Below are 15478 nucleotides of genomic sequence, written 5' to 3'. Positions count from 1 at the left end.
TATTCTCTACCCCATCAGAGGACCCAGTAAGGGGCAGCTTTTCAGGATCTGATGGATGTACTCTAGTCATGCTCTCTCGTTCGGTTCTCAGCCTTGTCATTTTCAGGACGCATAAAACCAGACCTCAACCGAGATCAGTGGGTGTATGGGCAAGTTCAGAGACGTCTAATCGACTTTGGAACACATGGAGAAATGTTTTTTCCTGCTCTAAAGAGCTGCAGTACAGACAAGAATAGCCCAAGCATTTTTCAAAAACTTTTATTTATCCAGAAATGGTTTGACAAGCATGCTTCACCGTAAACGGGCGAGGAAAGGATTTAATGTGTGCGCTTGCGGGCGATTTATTTTTCCCTAAACGGATTTCCAGCTGATCACCTGTCAGTCGCGCGCTTGCTTCTGCGGTTGTCTGACGTTTAAAGTTTCTCGTACAGCTTCAGTTTGCGCAGCACCTCCTTGGACAGCTGTTTACTGTACCGGTTGATCTTCCAGTGTCCAGGCATCCATCCCAGCAGAAAACGATGAAAATCTGTCCAGGCAAATGCAAACATCTCTCTCCACTCTTTCTGTAGGGCCGCAAAGTCCACATCTTGCTTCACAGCTAGCTTTAATTCTGTGAAATAGTACTCCAGTAAGCCATTGACCCTATTTTCACACTCCTTTTCCTCCATGCAGCTCCCCAGAAAATACACCACATCTTTCATCCCACAGCCCCCACCGACATACTGAAAGTCTACAGCCGCCACGTCCTGTCCACTCTGGGAAAAACAGAAGTTGGCTAACTTGGCGTCCCCGTGAACGATGGTCTTGAAGCAACATTCGTTGAGGATCCTGTCAATGTCACCGGCTGCTGCTTTTAGCTCGGCGTCGTCCATGGCCTCCAGCTCATCTGGCCGGGTCTCCAGGTGCCAGTAGGTGCCGACAGGCCACAGCCCCTCTGGTGCCACACCCAGGAACAGAGCATGGAAGTGGGCAAGCCAGCTGAGGCAAGCCCTTATCTCTCTGTCCTTCACACTGGTCCTACAAAAGAGAACAAACTTATTTATCCAGCCCCAAGTGGATTTATTCTCTTACTCAACAGGTCTCACTCCTCTTAATGCCTTGAAATACCTGGAAAACAAGTCTTTAAACTGAGAAAAATACCGGTACGTAGGCTGTTTAAAAGGAAAGGCCAAAACAGAATACTGAGGTACGGTCACGTCTACACTTTCAGTTTCTCATTGTTTTGTTTTTAATATTTGGACAGATTATTTCCATCCTGTACTCCAGCACATTGGATTTGAAATGCTAAAATGGCTCTTTGGTTGAGCTGCTGACCGTCAGATCTATTCTGATGTTACTCGCATCCACATCTAACGAGCCGCGGAGACGGGTTTGCCGTTTTCATACAGAAGCCCCGAGAGCTTGAAAAGGCTGCGATTTCTCCACTGTTCAGCGGGGCTGCAGCCATCATTGAGGACACTAAAACACGTCCTCAGTTTAGTTTTTTTTGGAAATTTGGGAGCTTTAACAACTTGAGGAAGAGTTTATACTCTGTAATTACACACAGATTACACAGATTGAAGGCTGAGTTTGGTCATTTTTATTACAACTATCTTTAGCTGTACTGCTTTTAAGCAAAAGCTCAACTATGACAAAGGGATTGAGTATTTCTCCATCAGAATTATATCCTTCCAAACAGTATTTAGGCCATCACATTAAAATATAATCAACCACACTTGGAGGAAATGTTAAATAAAATGATGAAATTATTGAAATAATCTAAAGGTTTTACGAGCTTTTTGGCAGCTTGTCAGAAAGAAATCTCAGGTGGGTGGGGATGTTCTGGGGGAATTTAAACTCTTGACATCAGTATTTCTAAAATCTTGGCTACTGTCATGCTGTTCAATATTTATTTTTTCAGCAATAAAAAAATGTTTAACGGTGTCATTTTAATGGGAATTTAGAGTTTGTCCATTCATTCGATGCCCCTGACTTTGCAGAGCCACGTATTACCCAGTATTTCACACAACATTTTGTTGTCATACCTTCTCTGATCATAACCTGCCACATCCAGATCCTCCAGCACGATCAGCATCTCGTCTCCATGGGAACAGGCAGCCAGGCAGGCGGGGATGCGGCAGCTCGGGTCGGTGGAATAGTTCTGGTACCAGTGTGTCTCCACCTGGTAGGATCTCACTTTACGTCTGTGGGAGCGATCTGTGTTCCAGCCACCTGGGTGCTCGGCCTCCTCTGGAAACTTGACATGTTTGACCACCACGGACGGCCGGTCGCAGCCCTCCAGATGCAGCCTGACTATCTCCCCGTAACCGCTCCACAGGGTCTGGATCTTTGCGCCGACACGCAGAGATGGGGCACCACACGCCCGCAGGACGAGATCCTGGTACTCCTGTTTCATTTCCCAGGTCAGCGCTGAACCCTGCAGTGTAAGAGGAAGCGCAGTGTCAGTTCTCGTGTACGAGCAGCTGTTATGTAGATAACCTTGTTATTATAGGTGTTTGGTCACTATTTTATGTCACTTACCTTATTCACAAATGATCAAGCTTGTTTCTTTCTCACTCACACACATATGGAGGATGCTACCATGACCTACAACATTTAAACAAATAAAACTGGTTACCAACACTACAACTGCATCAAATACGCCAAAATTGAAGGTAAACGCTTTACTTTACCGTTTGCTTCATGCCAAATGTGTGTCAAATAGCCGGATAGCAGGAAGTATTCTCTCCAGCCTTTGTGGTGTTTAAAGATACAGACATGAAATAAAGTAAGCCAAACGAGTACCGCTGCCACCTGTTGGACTGGAGTGCCCACACAACTCTGGCACCTCTGATTGTATTTGGTGCATATTAGTTTTAAATGAATAATGAGACCTGCATCTATACAATTTAATGCAAACTGTTGAAAGGGGGGTGCGGAGAGAGACGTGACCCAAATACACTGTTCAGTCAAACCTGAACACACAGGCATGAGACATATATTTAAAAAAAAAATAGTGTGACTTACACTTACAAATCATATCCTTAAAATCTGCTTAGAAATAATAAAGAAAGCTCCTTACAACTCCAGACTTTGCTAGAAAATAGTCATGTTTTAAATTTCTCTTCAGTATCAAAGTATTCCAGTGACAGCTGTCTGTACAATAACAGCTAGATTGCAAACAGAAACTGCTAATATTCGATTTACATACTTGATAGTGCAGAAATGTCAAAATGGAAACCAGTGTGGGCTAAAAAAAAATGGGGCTGTAGTTTTAGCCCACAGTGTAACTTTCTGAAGAGAGAGCTGATGCAATCATATAGCTTGGCAACGACTGTGAAGAATAATCATTTTCCATTTTTTTGTTGAGATCGCCTCATAGAAATCCTGATTCAGGTCCTTGGTTCAATAACTTGATGCTATGGGTTGTGCTGTTGTATTGTACGGCGTTATTTTGTAAATATTATAAGCACCTGACAGTACAAACTTGAAATCCACAGCACAGCCTTTTTTTTTTTCTGTTTGTAAAATACGTTCCTTTTTGTGCTTTATGTGTTTATGCAATATGAATAATAACATGGTGCAGTTTTAAAGTGGGAAAGTAATTATTCATCTTGTTTCTATGCCTTCGCATGCAGTACATGTCGAAATTTAATGTCAATAAATAAATAAGTAAATAATCATAATCAGTCATTTTGGAACAGGCCATGTTTTAGTATTACTTCAAGGATTAACCTTTAGCTGCCCGTTCAAATGGATTAGCATGCAGTTTGTATTTTTCCCCCATGTTTGACATTTTGAGGAAGAAACATGCGCATAGATTAGAGGATGGGATGGACACGCACTGACCCTGCCCGAACTGTTTCTCAACCAACTATATGTAACTGAAAGAAAGAAGAAGAAGAAGAAAAAAAGAATAAATTCTCTCCAAAGATCATGTGGAGATAAGAAAAAGAGGAACGAGAGAAGAAAGAGCAAATGCTTAAGTAGTTCATTGACAAATCAAGACTCACCAAGCATCAGGTAAGTCTGTATAACCTATAGATACTTTTCTTTTCTGATCTAGTTATCACTTGTGAAGGTATTAACAACAACTTATACCTGTATCTGCAGAGCAAAATGAGCAAAAATGCTTAACTGCCCCCCCCAGAAGATTAAGCTGTAGGTTACGTCGCGCTGGTGGCCTGCGGGACGCAGAGGTGTTCTACCTTCCCCACTGTGAATGCTGCCTGTGCGCTTTTACAGCGGGATAAACAAAAAAAACCCCGCTGAGCCGTGCGTGCGTTGTGTCGTGACAGTGGCAGAAATGAGAAATGTATCACAGGGGGCTGCCTCGGTGTTTGGCCAGGTGTTCCTAACGAACACCTGGCCAAACACCTGCTTCCATTCTATCCGGCTTTGGTTACGGCGCTCGAGCGAACGCACCTCTGCACTTCCCGTTTTTTTTTTGTTTGTTTAAAACAGTCCCAGTCAGTGTTTATTGAAGTATCATCGGGAAATCCGACTCTCTTATCTCTTCGTCGTGACTCGCAGAAAAGTGAAAACACAGATGAAAGACCGATGTTTTGCACGCGAAAATGTCAACCCCCACCCCCCGCTTCTCACGTGTGCTCCGCTGCGAGGCAGTTTGAATGACCTCTCTGGACTTTCGTGGAACCGATTTCGGGTAAGGAAAAGGGGTTGAATAACCGTCGTAACTGTGCAGATTATAAAGTTTTGGCCATAAGATATTAATTTTATCATTATACCTCTTACGTATATTTGTCAATATATCTCCTGAAAGAAAATGTTTGAGCTTACGGTATAAATTTTGCAGTTTTTAATTTTATTTTTTTTTAATTTTTTTTGGCTTTAACCTAATACCCCCCTGCTAAGAGGAAGCGGTGGTACACTCCAAATGACAGCGTGACCCGAGCTAGCCTATATACCGAGCATCACCAGCCCGTCAGAGCCACGGAAAGCATTGTTTTAATCAAGAATTACACGTTTTATTTGTGCACTTATACACTAATTTTAAACTATTACTCACCAACATGTCTGCTCCGAAGAAGGGAGACTTGTCCCCAAGCGAAAAGGAGTTGTTTGAGGTTATTACCGCAGGTAAGCCTTTTCGGCTAACGCTAATCCCTGAGGAAACCGCACAGCAGTTAGCTCCTGTTAGCTTCGATGATAAGTTAATGACACAGATAATACAAATTAATGTCAGTTTAACACATTTTCTCATCTGTGACTGCTTTGTTATACCATACCAGTTAATGTAATGGTTAGTTTGATGACAAGGCATGGTAGCAGCTAACGCTATAGCTAATGATGTGTACAGGAGTAGCTTACTTATGATAGCTTGCTGTCTTCATAGTCACAAATCAACTTCCAGGATAAAATTAATTTTAATGTATTTTCTTTAGAAGTGTTTGCATTGTAGATCAACAAGTGTTATTCATTATGTAACAGTTTTATTATAATAGGTCAATTAATGACAGTATCTTCAGAAAAAATCTCAGAATAAAGAGGTGGTTTCACTGTTTAGAGCTGAATAAACTGCTGGTAAAGCTTGGTGTTGTATTCGTGCTGCAATAATATTGAGTTTTGTGCTTTTAGGCAATGTCCAGGAGGCGTCAAGGCTGCTGGGCTGTAAGGATGTTCGAGTCAACTGTCTGGACGAGGTAACTGAGCATTTCTGACGAGAGTAAACTCTCAAAACAGACTGACACCTTTGCCAATAGCCTGCATTTCTCCCAACTCACATGCGAGGATGCTTATGTTTTTTAGTTACTAGTAACTAGTAATTATTAGTAGTTACTAGTAACTCCTAGTAGTTACTAGTATTATTTTATTTGTGCAAGTATCGAAACACTATAAAACATCATACATTAACGGATCAGAAGAGGATTGTGCTGGTGAGGGGAAAAAAAAACACATGGGCTCATAAAGTTTAGAACATGTGATGCCTATTTTCAGATTTTCACTTTTTATATTTGAGGCTTGTGCATTGATGAATAATTTTTAGGCACAAATATCAAGTCTCAAATTGTAAACCGGCAGGATTTAACTTACTGTGTTTTTGAAGATATTTACAGTTCCCCCAAAGACCCTTTTATACTATCAATATAAAAAGCATTATGTCAACTGCAAGGTAGATTTTTAAGAAGCTTTACGAGGTTGGACTGCATCCCTATAAAACCAAATAAAGATGCGCAACCAGGAGTAACATATCACCTTGGATCATCCTATAGATACAATGCGTCACTAAATCTGAACGTTTTACTGCCTGTTTCATTTATCTTTATTCGTAATTTCTGATGTTCCTTACACTCTGTCAGCAGTTTATTATGTCCAACTAGCTAAAGCTAATAAAGTCTAATACAACACTCCTGCAATAAGTCCTGACCTCATGAAGGTTATAGTGTTCAGATTTGTTGAAACGTTTTTAGAGAAGTGCTGATTGGAGGCTGTTGAAGTGTATTGGCGATATAAACTGAACACTATAACCTTCATAAAGGTAGGATTTATTACAGGGCTGTTGTATTAGACTGCATTAGTTTTACTTAGGTGTACCTAGTAAACTGCCCACCGAGAGTATTTTCATGTATTATAACATTTTCATATGCATCAAACAACCTGGCAGGTTTTTATAAAGCTCATCTTTTTAATTATCCTTGGGAAGAAAATATTAGCTTGCATCTCTGACTCGAATGTAATCATCAGTGAAAAAGTGTTACGAACACATGAGAGACAAACTTCAGGTTTCTCCTGCACAGTACGGTCGGTACATTTCAGGATGACAGCTTTTTTGAAGGAGAAAAAAGGATAAGATCTTTCAGCAAAGCTCTTCCTTTGTTCAGTGACATATGTGTGGGACAAGAGGACTCGTGAGTCATCACACTCAAGGGCTTTGGAAGAGGTCCTTCCTTCTTTCTGTCACTCTTTGTGTCCACCTGTCAAAATCAGCTGTTTGAAATGGATGTTCTGTTAAGTAACGGATGCTGTTTGAGTCTTTGTCAGTAGCTTCAGGACATTGTGCTCTTTCCTCATTGCGTGACAGGAGAAAAAAAACCATCAAATTGTGTTGCAAATTTCAGGTTAAAAATTGACCTTGGTCAATGACAAACATACTGTAAATTCTAGGTAGCAGACAACTTCACATCTTCTGTGACAATGACTGGGATCTGCTGTTAAATTTGATACGAGTAATGAGCAAAATTCTACTGCAACAGGTGGAAGTAGTTGTGATTTCTCTTTACATGCTGGGACTTGGTGCATGTAGCCAATTTAGCATCATCAGTCAGTAACTTGAAAATATTTGGTTGGTACAGTACTCAAAGGTAGAAAAACCACGTTCAAAAAGTGTGAAAAGAGAGAAAAAGGTTCCAAGGCAAAATAAAAATAAAAAACGAAAAGGAAAAAATGTTAATATACAAAATACAAGTTCGGTTTAAAGCGAGGCTCACATTAGGAAAACAAGATTTCCTGTTTGTGACATGTACATAAGTACAGTTACTTAAATACAGCTAATGAATGTAAAGGTGAAACAATCTGTTAATTGATTAGTTGTTAAACAGATAATTATTCAGCAACCATTTTGATTCTGTCATTTTTCAAGCTCAAATGTCAGTTCTCTGATTCCAGCTTCTCTAGTGTGAGATGTATCTACTTTTCTGTTTCATGTCATTTATATTAAATCAAATGATAATGTAAACTGATTGTATTTGGGTTTCTGGCTGTTGGTCAGACAAACAGGACATTTAAAGGCACTGCCTTGGGCTCTAGGAAATAATCATTGGAAATTATCACTATTTTCTAAAATTTCATTGACGGTGTGATTGATAAATAATGTAAAAAATGATTATCTGCATCCCTTAGTCATGTAAACTCTGTAAAGCATAATGGTCTTCATCAAGCTGACTGACTATTTCAAGTTTGTAGCACATATGGTGGCGAAGGTAATTAGGACGATTCAGAAAGTGATGGTAAAAAATGAAAAACACACATGCAAAATATTAAGTAAAGCATAACAGTTTAAGCCCTTTATTGAGACCATTAGTAGCGACAGTATCTGAAATGTGTTGGTTTTGTTTGTGGTTTTCCCACAGATGTTTATATTCATGATTAACTCTATTTATTTATTTATTTATTTTTTTAATAACCTTTTTGCTTCATAGTGTTTCAAGTGAAATGGTCCATGTGAAGAGCACAGTCTCTGTCAGCCTTCTTTGTCTCGTCCACAGTATGGGATGACCCCTCTCATGCACGCTGCTTACAAAGGAAAGGCAGACATGTGCAAGTTGCTGCTGCAGCACGGAGCGGATGTGAACTGCAATGAACACGAGCATGGGTACACGGCGCTGATGTTTGCCGGCCTGTCAGGTACGCCGTTAGTGTAACGGGTGAAGTATTTTAGAGTTGACCGTCGCAGCGAAATGAGTAGAAGTCCCGTCTCTGTTGTTTTGGAAAGTCCCTCCCTCTGTGTGTCGTGACTTTTCTTCCTCTGTGCCTGCAGGGAAGACTGATATCACGTGGATGATGTTGGACGCGGGGGCAGAAACGGATGTGGTGAACTCTGTTGGAAGGACCGCCGCACAAATGGCCGCCTTTGTTGGTACGTCTGGATGCGACGTGTCCTTTCTCACACAGCAGTCCAGTGGTTGTATGTCTTATTAGTCACTACATCATACAGACAAAGACGAGGGGCGACCACTTTTCTTAGTCACAGAAAGTGTTTTTCCCATTCATATTGTGAGGTATTTTAAACCACCAAATAGATTCTCGCCTTTTTGGTCTAATGGTAATTAATGTATTTTCAAGAGACATTATTAGGACAAAACCACACAGTACAGGTTTTTCTTTCATTTTAAGTCCAGAAATTATAATTCATTATTGCTACGATGTATCCTTAGTGTTTGTTTCGACTTGTTCATTTATTCGCTCAAAATTGAAAACCACCAAAGAAAAGACGTTTTTAAGTTAAATTTTATTTATTTTTTTCTCCATGACATCGCCCCCTAGAGAACACTGTAGGTACTGGCTGACGATGTTGGTACTGGTAAATTGAAATGACCTAAAAATGGTTTGTAATATCACTTCAGTTCCAGCAGTTGCGCAGGCAGTTAACGAGATGGGGCCTGGACGGTTTTAGCCATTTGTGACTGAACACTCCCCTCGTTCCTCCATGACTCTGTACAGAGTGCAGAGGTCACGGGACTACCCTTGAGTTTTGACAGTCTGGTCATTTGCCGTTACCATATCTGGACCAATAAAAGAGAGACGGATGCTAGCTAGACCACCTCCTTTCGTATAATGTGATCAAACACAGGACTGAGTGTGTTGGAGCTGGCGGTCTTGAAACAACATGGACCAAAAGTACCGGGACATCTAGTGGGGAAAAAGTCCTAACCTTACAAACACAAGTACAGAAACAAAATGAAACAGCACTGTGGGTTCTCCCAAACGCTGAATGTTGTAAAGGGATGGACCGTCTAAATCACCAACAGGACATAACCAGTGCTCTGTTCGTTGAAAAAGACAAGAAACCTCTTGTTCCATGTTCGTGTCACACCAGAGTTTCCGTAATTACAAGTTTACGACTTGTACATAGCGTTTAAAGGTAGAAACTCCGATTTATTTATTTAGAGATAAAATATGCGCAATAGCTGCAGTATCTTTTAAAATTATATTTTCTTTGAGAGAAATTCTGGAGAACTCAAATTTCAGTTTGACGTCTTTACCTTACGTTTCTACTTTTTCGTTTGTTTTTCGCGTAGAGCGTACACAGATCCTCTCAACACAGAGACGTGCTGTTGATAAATCCGACTTCTGTTCATCGTCCTCTTTAAGCTGAGCTTCCATCGTCTGGATCCTTCCAAGACGTACTTCTTTGACAGTCTCGCACTACACTATCTGACCGAGCGCACCGACCAAATCAAACACATCTGGTCGGAAGTTGTTGAAAAAGGCCAAGGTCTCTAGGCCTGAATATGTTCACACTGACGCAAACTGTCTCCTGTTACACTTAGATAGCATGTAGCCTGCTCTGATTAAACATAAACATGTGACGGATGGTGCAATCACGTTGAAAAATGAGCTACCTTCTTTTTTCCCTCCCCAGGGCAACACGACTGTGTCACCGTGATCAACAACTTCTTCTCGCGTGCCAGACTGGATTACTACACCAAGCCCCAGGGTTTGGAGAAGGAACCCAAGCTGCCGACCAAACTGGCCGGACCCCTCCACAAGGTCATCATGAGCACCAACCTGAACCCTGTCAAGGTAGGACACCACTGGACAGGGACTGTGGATCTGAACGGTTTTAAATTGTTTTGTAAATTTATGTTCAGATGCAGACTGAATTAAATAAAGTTCTTCATCCTGAAGCCCTGCACCACCCTCATCCTACCATCCTCTAATATCTCATTATACAGTGGTTATTTCCACCTCCTCCGTCTGGGGAATAATAATAGTAGAGGATTATTCATCTTCTGAATTCTGTGGTTCTTCAGTTTCACTGATTACATCCCTTAGTGAAAAGAGGAGACAAGTAATCAGAGAGCTGATCGGCTGCTGCAGTGACTGGTGGGATTGGAAACCCTCATGCCGTTTGGCCCTCCACCATGAGCATGTAATGGAAAGAGGGAACGCCGACGGAAACGGAGAGCAATGCGATTTTTACAGTTTTAATTTCTCTGACCGTGTGGAAATCTGATCTTTTCACATCAGGGATGGTGAATGAACAACGGTATTAAACTCTGAGTCTTAGAGGTAAAACATGAGACTCGCGTGTAGGCTGTTGCAGAAGTTTAGTGCTGCCCTGCAGGTGCACTGGACCGTCGGCCTACTCTAACTGGGTGGAGGCTGTGAATGATACATTTATTAAAATCACAAAGGAGGTAAAGTGTGTGCGGTGGAGAGAGAGTCAAATATTCTGAGTCCAGAACAGCTCTGGTACTTATTAGATCTTGTGATTTTTATGGTAAATTTTTACACAAATTAAATTGAGAAACTCTTAATTGATAAAATAATCAGTGAATTTAAGACCTGAAAAATCACAGCCTGACGTCACATTGATGCGAAATTGTGCAAAAGCATTATTGCCATGAAGCAGTCCTGATTATTGATTTCAATATTTCCCTAATGCAACCGGATATGTCGAACAGACACTGTGTCTACATCATTATATACAGCAAAAACTTTGACTAAGTCTCAAGTCATATATCTTCAACCTGCCCAACTCTTAGCATTGTAATGCAAGGTCTACAATTTTTTTTGACTTTTGTGGAATTTTAGAAAGGGAGACATTAAATCTAATCTGACGCAAACCATGAATAGTTATACATCTACTTTTTTGCCCAGATGCCATATTAAGCAATAGTTTTACATCTTGATGAAAATGCTAAGTAGTTCAGCAAGTAATTGAATAGGTGGTTCCACTCCTTCAGTTCTTGTGGTCTGGAAAAACCTTTTCTGTATTTTAACCTGAGGGCTGCATCAAAGAAAGGAATGCTTTGTGTACATCTGCTTCATCCGTTTTTGCCAATTTTAATTACGATTTTAAAAAATCACGTTTTCCTCTAAAAATGTGTAGTGAGCAGTTGTCGTTATCTTTGACACGATAAATGCTGAAGCAATTTTGAAAAATAATTAACAATGGAAAAAAAGGATTCCAGGTCGAGTTGCAGTCAGCGTGTTAAATTAGGAAACACACCATCATTAGCCGTGTTTATTTCTGGATAAACGGGATTTTTGTTACAAATGGACCTTGAGAGGAATTTCCGGTGTTTCCCAGATGGTGATGCTGGTGAAGGAGAACCCGCTGCTGGCTGAGGTGGAGGCTCTGGACAAATGCCGCCGGGTGATGGAGCTCATCTGTGAGAAGTGCGTCAAGCAGCAGGACATGAACGAGGTGCTGGCCATGAAGATGCACTACGTCAGCTGCGTGCTGGGGAAGTGTGCCTCCTTCCTCAAGGACCGCGAGGACAAGCTGGACGGACTCATCAAGAGGTGAGGACAAGTGTGTGACATTGAAGACTACGGTATCGTCAGCTGCTCATTACAGATATAAACGCTTGTATCTGTTTATGCTAGGAAAAGGTTTTTATGTGAAATGAATGGGAGGTAGAATAGATACGGTTTCTAAGCAACTTTTTTAAACCTCTTAAGTTTTTAATGTCTTGAGCTTCTGTCTTTGTCAGTGTTGTCAGTCCGATGCAACCGAGAGGAGCCTGACTGAAGCTCTGCTCTGTCTGTTCTGAAATTTCCTCTCTCGTGACAAATGTTAAAAGTTCAGGTTACAGTGATGTGCATTCCCAACATGAAGGATCTTCTCGATCTCGATCTCTCCCGCAGTTTGCTGAAGGGTCGGGACGGCGATGGGTTCCCTGTCTATCAAGAGAAGTTTATCCGGGAGTGCATTCGCAAGTTCCCTTACTGCGACGCGACTCTGCTGCAGCAGCTGGTGCGGAGTATCGCCCCTGTGGAGATTGTGAGTATGGATGAAGGATTAAAAACGGTTTAGAGGCGACCATATCGAGCAGCGTGTTTTTAAAGCAGGTATTTTCACGGTACATCCGAACATTAGAGCCCTCAGTTTAGACTTGCAGGTTTTTGGTAACTTGATGAAAAGGGAATCACTGTCTCTTGCTGTAAACTGAGAGCTCATGTCTTGAAGACAGAATCTACACTGGATTTGAGTGAGAGCGCCATCTAAATGTAAAACCTTGTGCGTTATGGTTACGTTGTGATCATTTTTCTTAGGTTCTTTTTTTTTTTTTTTTTCTTCTTCTTTCCTCCATTACAGGGTAACGACCCCACAGCTCTGTCAGTGCTGACGCAGGCCATCACAGGTCAGGTCGGCTTCATGGACGCGGAGTTTTGCACCTCCTGTGGAGAGAAAGGAGCCGAGAAGAGATGCTCCATCTGTAAGATGGTGAGAGTCAAAACTGTTGCAACATGTCAGCTTACACACAGAACAACGGACTCTCCTCCATATACACATGCAATTCTTATCTGCATTGCTTTTGGACGGTACCTTCTCTGCAGAGAAGTGAATTCCCCTTATAAAACAATGGAGATCTTAAAGAGCCATTAAGATGATATTTTCAAATATTTGTGTGTCAGTGTGTCATTGTCAGTTCTTTTATCTACTTCAAATTATATTTTCATTTTACTTTGTACAAGCAGACAACGAAGCACAAAATTAAAGTGCAGTGATGTAACATCCGTAGAACCGTCCAACAAATGCAGTTATCTTGGTGCTACTCTCCTTCTTGTCTTCTTGATGTACTTTCCTTTTTTTAACTTTGGGTGAAATTCCTCTCACAAAATACCTCAGGAATTCCTAGTTTGGCCTCATCGGCGGCTGGTTCCTCAGTCTTTTTGTTTGTAGTTTTTTTTTTTCTTTTTTTTTAATGAGTTGCATGTTCAGGTCAAGTGAACTCTTTGTTTTCCCCAGGTGATCTACTGCAACCAGGCCTGCCAGAAGATGCACTGGTTCACCCACAAGAAAGTTTGTAAGAGTCTCCAAGAGCAGAGAGAGAGGCAAGAAGCAGAATCGGCCAAACTGAGGATGCAGCAGAATAAAGGTACTTCATCAGTCTAAGACACAAAATATGGGACCGATGAAACACTGCAACGGGGTAATTGAAACACAAGTAGCATCAATACCAGGGTCATTTTAGCAAGCAAGTACCTGAAAACTGCTTCCAAGTTGACTGGGAGCTAACTAGTGCCGGTGATGGATGCGGGTGCAGGATGCAGGAGCATAATTGTTGAGACATTTTTTTTCTTGATGTCTCAAGTTTAAGTTTGGGAAAAATTTTAAAGCTTCTTGGAGCTTTAGCAAAAGTCAAGTTCATAAAACTAACAGGACAGAACCTGATGATGGCTGATCACAGCCTCACGTGGCTCGTGGATCATGTTACTTTCAGTGTGAAAAGCAAAGTCAGACCTCAAGCAGCAACATTGTGCTCGTGTTTTCAGAGGAGAGTAAAGCAGTGCAGGAGGCCACAGACTCCATACAGGAGCTCTCAGTGGAGACCAACAGCCAGGCCGCCCCCTCAGACTCTGCAGCAAAAACCTCGAACCCCACTTCCATCCCAGCAGCTGACAACTGAGGACCATCTACCCACCTTCTCCAGAATACATCCGTACTCCACAGACCGAGAGAGCAAACTGGCCGTGAGACTGAAAGCCAGGGAAGGACCGGTCCAGCGGGAGAGAAGAACCCATATTTATTATTGACCCGAGACTGTCACAAAGGCAGGGGGAGACACTAAAGCATCCGAGGAAGGTTTGTGCCACAGCGGCCGTGCTTTTGTCATTTTTATATGTTCATTTTTTTTTTTTTTTCAGGTGACACTGTCAAATGTGAATGGGGAAAATTGCGTAGGATGATGTCTTTGTGGTGGAGGCCGCTGGGAGGAGTCGTGGGGAATATGTGAAGAGCTAATGGTTCGCATCCATGATGGAACGTAAATCTGCCTTAAACAAACTGTAGCAACCTGTGCGGGAAAGCCGTGACTGTGTAGCCAATCAGAGCTCTTGTTTGTTTGCAGTGTATTGGATTTGTTATTGGGAGTGTTTTTTTGTTTTGTTTTTTTGTACTGATAACCTCGTGGTAGATTGAGTGGATAGCATGGCTGCACAATACTGACCAATAATGTAGATTTTTAAATATCAACGACATAAACATGAATTTATTTTTATTGTATCATGAAATATGATGTTAATGCTCAGGATTGTCCAAATTTTAACTGAATGAAAGCCCCCCCCTTTTTTTTTTTCCTCTCCACAAAATGCTACATCATTTGTTGACCAAGACTTGTTGTACACAGCACCAGAAACGCCATGTCCAGGGGGAAAAACACAAAAAACAAAGCTCCTTTGTTTTGAAACAGTCAGTGATGTTCTTTCATTTATCCTGCGGCCTGAATGGACAGAGAAGCTGAAGGTGAACGACTTGCCCAGTGAGGCCTTGTTTGCCCTGAATGACCTCCAATAATATCAAAAACTTGATATTAATCACATTAAATAAAGACCATCTTCATCGGTTTTTTGCAGTAGATTTTCATATTTTATAGTATAGTCTTCCTTTTTCTACTTCTCTCAGGGTTTTGTTTTTTCTCTCTCTGTATGTAGTTAGAGTGATGATCTGACCTGACTCCGAAATCATCACCGAGGCAAAAGTTTCCCGTTTATTAGGTACCCCTGCACACTTTAATCCAAACCGATGCAACACGTTGTTTACTGTCTATTTTAAAAAAGAGTGGGTCTTTTTTTTTCTCCGACTTTTCAGTTCCTCTCAGCTCTACAGAGCGTTTAACGTCTTTCCAGCTTAATGTTTTGGTTTTGAAGCCTGAAACGTTACTGTTTCGGTTCACTCTTCCTGCTCTCATCAACGTCGACTCAGAAGTAATTTCTTATTACAAGAAAAAACATCCTATTGTTTTTTGTTTTTTTTTTTGTTTTCTTTCCTGGATAATTCAAAGACCTCGCTGTCAATTTTTTCATA

General features: G+C 41.3%; 2 protein-coding genes across 8 annotated transcripts; one reads left to right on the top strand and one right to left on the bottom strand.

Annotated features, from left to right (window-relative positions):
- Positions 1-244: 244 nt before the first annotated feature.
- On the bottom strand, positions 245-4637 carry pkdc (protein kinase-like domain containing). Of its 4 annotated transcripts, none has more exons than XM_040118958.1 (5): positions 4585-4637; positions 2673-2732; positions 2521-2586; positions 2025-2416; positions 245-1017 (listed from the first exon to the last, which is right to left on the bottom strand). In XM_040118958.1, exons 4-5 carry the CDS (start codon positions 2393-2395, stop codon positions 414-416), a joined length of 975 nt encoding a protein of 324 aa, XP_039974892.1. In that variant the 5' UTR covers positions 2396-2416; positions 2521-2586; positions 2673-2732; positions 4585-4637; the 3' UTR covers positions 245-413. The 4 variants fall into 4 exon arrangements, with proteins under 4 accessions (XP_039974892.1, XP_039974891.1, XP_039974893.1 ...); XM_040118957.1 differs by having other exon boundaries at positions 4405-4603; XM_040118959.1 differs by lacking the exon at positions 4585-4637 and adding an exon at positions 4188-4302.
- On the top strand, positions 4309-15475 carry ankmy2a (ankyrin repeat and MYND domain containing 2a). 4 transcript variants are annotated; one of them, XR_005706503.1, is made up of 12 exons: positions 4309-4645; positions 5028-5079; positions 5578-5642; positions 8205-8343; positions 8477-8575; positions 10082-10242; positions 11756-11970; positions 12316-12451; positions 12767-12895; positions 13421-13550; positions 13948-14257; positions 14802-15475. XR_005706503.1 is itself a non-coding variant. In XM_040118949.1 (11 exons), the coding sequence occupies exons 1-11, from the start codon at positions 4529-4531 to the stop codon at positions 14079-14081; spliced, it is 1377 nt and encodes a 458-aa protein (XP_039974883.1). In that variant the 5' UTR covers positions 4309-4528; the 3' UTR covers positions 14082-15475. The 4 variants fall into 4 exon arrangements, 3 of the variants coding, with proteins under 3 accessions (XP_039974883.1, XP_039974885.1, XP_039974884.1); XM_040118949.1 differs by having other exon boundaries at positions 13948-15475; XM_040118951.1 differs by lacking the exon at positions 5028-5079 and having other exon boundaries at positions 4536-4645; positions 13948-15475.
- The last annotated feature ends 3 nt before the right edge of the window (positions 15476-15478 follow it).

The sequence above is a fragment of the Xiphias gladius genome, chromosome 22 (genome assembly GCF_016859285.1).
Source record: "Xiphias gladius isolate SHS-SW01 ecotype Sanya breed wild chromosome 22, ASM1685928v1, whole genome shotgun sequence".
In the NCBI taxonomy this organism is placed as follows: Eukaryota; Metazoa; Chordata; class Actinopteri; order Istiophoriformes; family Xiphiidae; genus Xiphias; species Xiphias gladius.
Note: the sequence above shows the minus strand (reverse complement) of the source record. Positions and strands in the feature narration are given on the sequence as shown.

Bases quoted from the DNA above. Each gene is read 5' to 3' on its own strand.
- pkdc (XM_040118958.1), bottom strand. From the start codon at position 2,395: ATGAAACAGGAGTACCAGGATCTCGTCCTGCGGGCGTGTGGTGCCCCA. The intron at 1,018-2,024 runs GTATGACAACAA...TCTCTTTTGTAG, and splicing joins GCAGGTTATGATCAGAGAAG to GACCAGTGTGAAGGACAGAG.
- ankmy2a (XM_040118949.1), top strand. From the start codon at position 4,529: ATGAAAGACCGATGTTTTGCACGCGAAAATGTCAACCCCCACCCCCCG. The intron at 8,344-8,476 runs GTACGCCGTTAG...CTGTGCCTGCAG, and splicing joins GATGTTTGCCGGCCTGTCAG to GGAAGACTGATATCACGTGG. The intron at 12,452-12,766 runs GTGAGTATGGAT...CCTCCATTACAG, and splicing joins GTATCGCCCCTGTGGAGATT to GGTAACGACCCCACAGCTCT.